General features: G+C 33.3%; 1 protein-coding gene across 1 annotated transcript; it reads left to right on the top strand.

Moving 5' to 3' along the window:
* The first annotated feature begins 1,631 nt into the window (after window positions 1–1,631).
* Window positions 1,632–3,071, top strand: LOC131175836 (spindle assembly checkpoint component MAD1-like). The gene has a single exon (XM_058140509.1). The coding sequence runs from the start codon at window positions 1,632–1,634 to the stop codon at window positions 3,069–3,071; it is 1,440 nt and encodes a 479-aa protein (XP_057996492.1).
* Window positions 3,072–3,853: the final 782 nt, after the last annotated feature.

Below are 3,853 nucleotides of genomic sequence, written 5' to 3'. Positions count from 1 at the left end.
AATTAATTTATAGGCCCTGTAAGCTATAATGAGCTTAATTTTGATGATAACAAAACATAATGAAATATACATTAACCCTTTGTGCATAAGTATTTGAAGTGATTTTATAGGTTATGATATGCAAAGACATTGATGGAAGGACTATTCTATTGACATGGCTGATATAAAAGGAGTTTATCATCTTGTATAACATAAGACGAATCAAAGTCCATGAAGAAATAGGATAGAAATTAAGTTCATAGGTCCATTGTACAAGATTAGAGAATTTATGCCATTTAAGACCTAAAATCAATTTTATTTTTAGATTCAAGAGTTTAGAAAGTGTTTTTATATCATTTCTAATGTTTTTGAATGGTCAAAATAATTTTTACAACCTTTCTTCAAAAACTCCAAATTTTAAATTTTAAGTTAGACAGTAGCGAAATTAGTTAACCAGTTGCAAAAATTAGTTAACTAGTTTTGATGTCTAAAATTCTCTATCTTACAAAACTAGTTAACCAGTGAAAATTTTAGTTAACTATTTTTATGATCTGACCTGACTCAACTCTGCTGTACGACTTTCTAAGTAATAACGGCTAGTTTTTCGAAAATTAAAGAGCTGTTAGACACTCTCCAGCAGACGTTTTTGGCAATGAAAAACACCTATAAAAGGCATCATTTACTATAATTCTAACTAATGAGAGTGCTCTTATTCATAGTGAATTTATTGTAGTATTTTTAAAGCTTTCATTCAAACAGTCTTGAGCTTTAGTGGCAAATCTTCTCTCTCAATCTTCTAGTATTAAATTCTGTATCTGAGAGTTATTGAGAGTGATTTCTTCTACACCAAAACCTATTTAAGGTTGTGTAAGTGTGAGGACACACTTGTGGAAGGTTTTCAAGCACCTTGTGAAGCTTGTGGGAGGTTTTCAAGCACCTTGTGAAGCTTGTGGTCTTTTGTGGGAAGCAAAGACGTTGTAAAGGTCCTCAAGCACCTGGGAAGCTTGCTGAGATTGTAAAGGCTTTGAATCTTGCCTGTTGAAAAGATCAAATAGTGGAGTGACTCTCAAAGTGGAACTTTGGGAAGAGTGGATGTAGGCGAAGAGAGCCAAACCACTATAAACATTGTGTTTGATTCTCTTCTTCCCTTAACTCTTTATTTTTCAGCACTTTGATTCTCTGATTATATATTGAATGTGTTGAGAATTTGTTTTATTAAGTTAATACTGACGTGGAATAACTAAACTTGCAAACTCTGAGTTTTATGTGAGAAAATACACTTTATATTAAGTAATTATTTTGTGTATGAGCTAGTATTTGTGCACAACTTGATTGATTACTTAAATTACATCCTAGGAACAGAGTTATACACATACATAAAAGTGCAAAGCCTTAATTTTTCATTAAGTCTTGAGCAAGGACTGAAAAATTGTCTAAAGTGTCCAATTCACCCCCCTCTTGGTCACTTTCTTTGGGACAACAAATTGGTATCAGAGCTTGTCTCTCTTGCTTGAGGTTTAAACACCTTAGAGAGATCTTACAATGGCTGGCACATCTAATACAGCTGGTATCCCTGCACCTTTAGCTGAAGGACACTCTATCACTGGACCACCTTTGTTAATGGTTCTTATTATTCTTTCTGGAAAGTGAGGATGAGAAACTTTATTCTATCTGTTGATATTGAAGCATGGCAAAGAATTGTTAAAGGTCCTGAAATTCCATTAGAATTGCATGCTGATGGTTATAGAGAAAAACTAGAAGATGAATATAATGAACTTGATTGGAAGAAAGCTTCTTCAAATGCTAAAGCTTTAAAAATTCTTCATTATGCACTTGATGCAACTGAGTATAATCGTATTTCAGGTTGTACATCTGCAAAAGAAGTGTGGGATAAACTTGAAGTCACATATGAAGGGACTAATCAAGTGAAGGAATCAAAATCAAATAGGCTTGTTCGGGAATATGAACTATTTGAGATGAAACCTGGAGAAACCATTTCAGAAATGAGCACAAGATTTACTAATCTGGTGAATGTTCTCAAAGCTCTTGAAAAAGAATTCACTGAAGAAGAGTTAGTCAAGAAAGTTTTGAGGTCACTACCTAAATCATGGGAAACAAAAGTTACAGTGATCTTTGACACCAAAGATTTCTCCAAATTCACTTATGATGAGCTGATTGGTTCTCTTATTATTCATGAAATGCTTTATGACAAGAGCAAGAGCAATGTAGATGATGAAAAGAAAAAGAGAGGAATTGCCTTAAAGTCAAGCCAAGAGGATGAATTAAGGAAAACTATAGCTTTTAAGGCTGTCTCAAGTGACAGCTCTAATAGTTCAAGTGATGAAGATGATCTTGCCATGATTACAAGAAGATTCAAAAAAGCATTCAAAAATGGAGGTTCGAAATATAAGAAATTCCTAAAGAAGTATTCTCCCAAAGGTGAAATAAGCAAGGATCAAAGTGAGATTAAATGCTTTGAATGCAACAAACCTGGTCACATCAAGCCAAATTGTCCTAAATTGAAAAAGAAGAATTCAAAGGACAAGAGCAAGAAAGCCTTGGTTGTTGGCTGGATGGATAGTGATGATTCCTCAAGTGATAACTCTAATGACAAGGAGGTTGCACACATTTGTCTCATGGCTCTAGAAGAGGATAAACTAGAAAGTTCCCAACAAAGAGAAATCAACACTGAGGTAAATAATTCTGACTCTCTTAGTATTGAGGATTATGAAGATGCATTTGCCAAATTGTATGAAGAATACAAAGTTTATAAGAAAAAATGTTCTGCTTTAAACAAAGAAATTGCTTCCTTAAGAGCTGAAAATGATTCTATGATCATTATTATACAAGAAAATAAGTTTTATAAAAATCAAATGCTCTTGTTTGATGAGTTGAATAAGGAGTTAGAAGATTCAAAAATTGCTTGTGAAAAACTCATTGAGAAAAACAGGATTTTAGAAACTAAGGTGGAATCATTGACAAATGATTTAGCTAAATTCACAAATGGCACACAAATTCTTGATACGTTACTTGGTTCTAAAAGATTATCAAATAAAAAATCTAGTCTTGGTTATGATGGATTCATGCACTAGGGAAAATACAAAAATTTCTTTGTAAAAGCTTCATCTCATTTATTATCAAATGTCATTTGCTTCTATTGTAACCAAAATGGTCATATGGTTAGTCATTGTCCCATAAGGAAAGGTTCCTCAAAAGTAAAAAGGATATGGGTGCCTAAAGGAACAATTCCTAATGTCTCTAACCCTCAAGGACCCAAACTTGCTTGGGTACCTAAGAAATAGTCAATAAATTTCAGGTATGTCTTAGAAGCAAGCAAGAGTGTGAACAATAGTATGTTGATAGTGCTTGCTCAAGACACATGACTGGAGACAAAGAAAAATTCTCAAACCTTACCTTGAAAAGTGGTGGACATGTGAGATTTGGTGACAAAGGCAAAGCTTACATCATTGGAAGTGGCTCTATTGGGAAAAATCCAAGCATAAAGGATGTCGCATTAGTTGAAGGTTTGAAATTCAATCTTCTTAGTGTAAGTCAACCATGTGATAAAGGTTACAAAGTTATTTTTAATTCTACACATTGTGAGATTAGAAGTTTGCATAATGATCATACATTATTCATTGCACCTAGAAGTGAAAATGTATATTTGCTTGATTTGAATATTATTGAAAATGGAAATGAAAGATGTCTTGTATCTCTTGAAGAAGATAGTTGGTTGTGGCATAGAAGACTTGGTCATGCTAGTATGCATGTGATTTCAAAACTTTTAAGATATGACCTTGTTAAAGGTTTGCCAAAAATTAACTTTGAAAAAGACCATGTTTGCAAGCCTTGTTCTCTTGGGAAACAAACCAAA

Source organism: Hevea brasiliensis, chromosome 18, assembly GCF_030052815.1.
Source record: "Hevea brasiliensis isolate MT/VB/25A 57/8 chromosome 18, ASM3005281v1, whole genome shotgun sequence".
Lineage (NCBI taxonomy): Eukaryota > Viridiplantae > Streptophyta > Magnoliopsida > Malpighiales > Euphorbiaceae > Hevea > Hevea brasiliensis.
The sequence above is the reverse complement of the archived record's forward strand: the minus strand, read 5'-3'. Positions and strand labels throughout refer to the sequence as shown.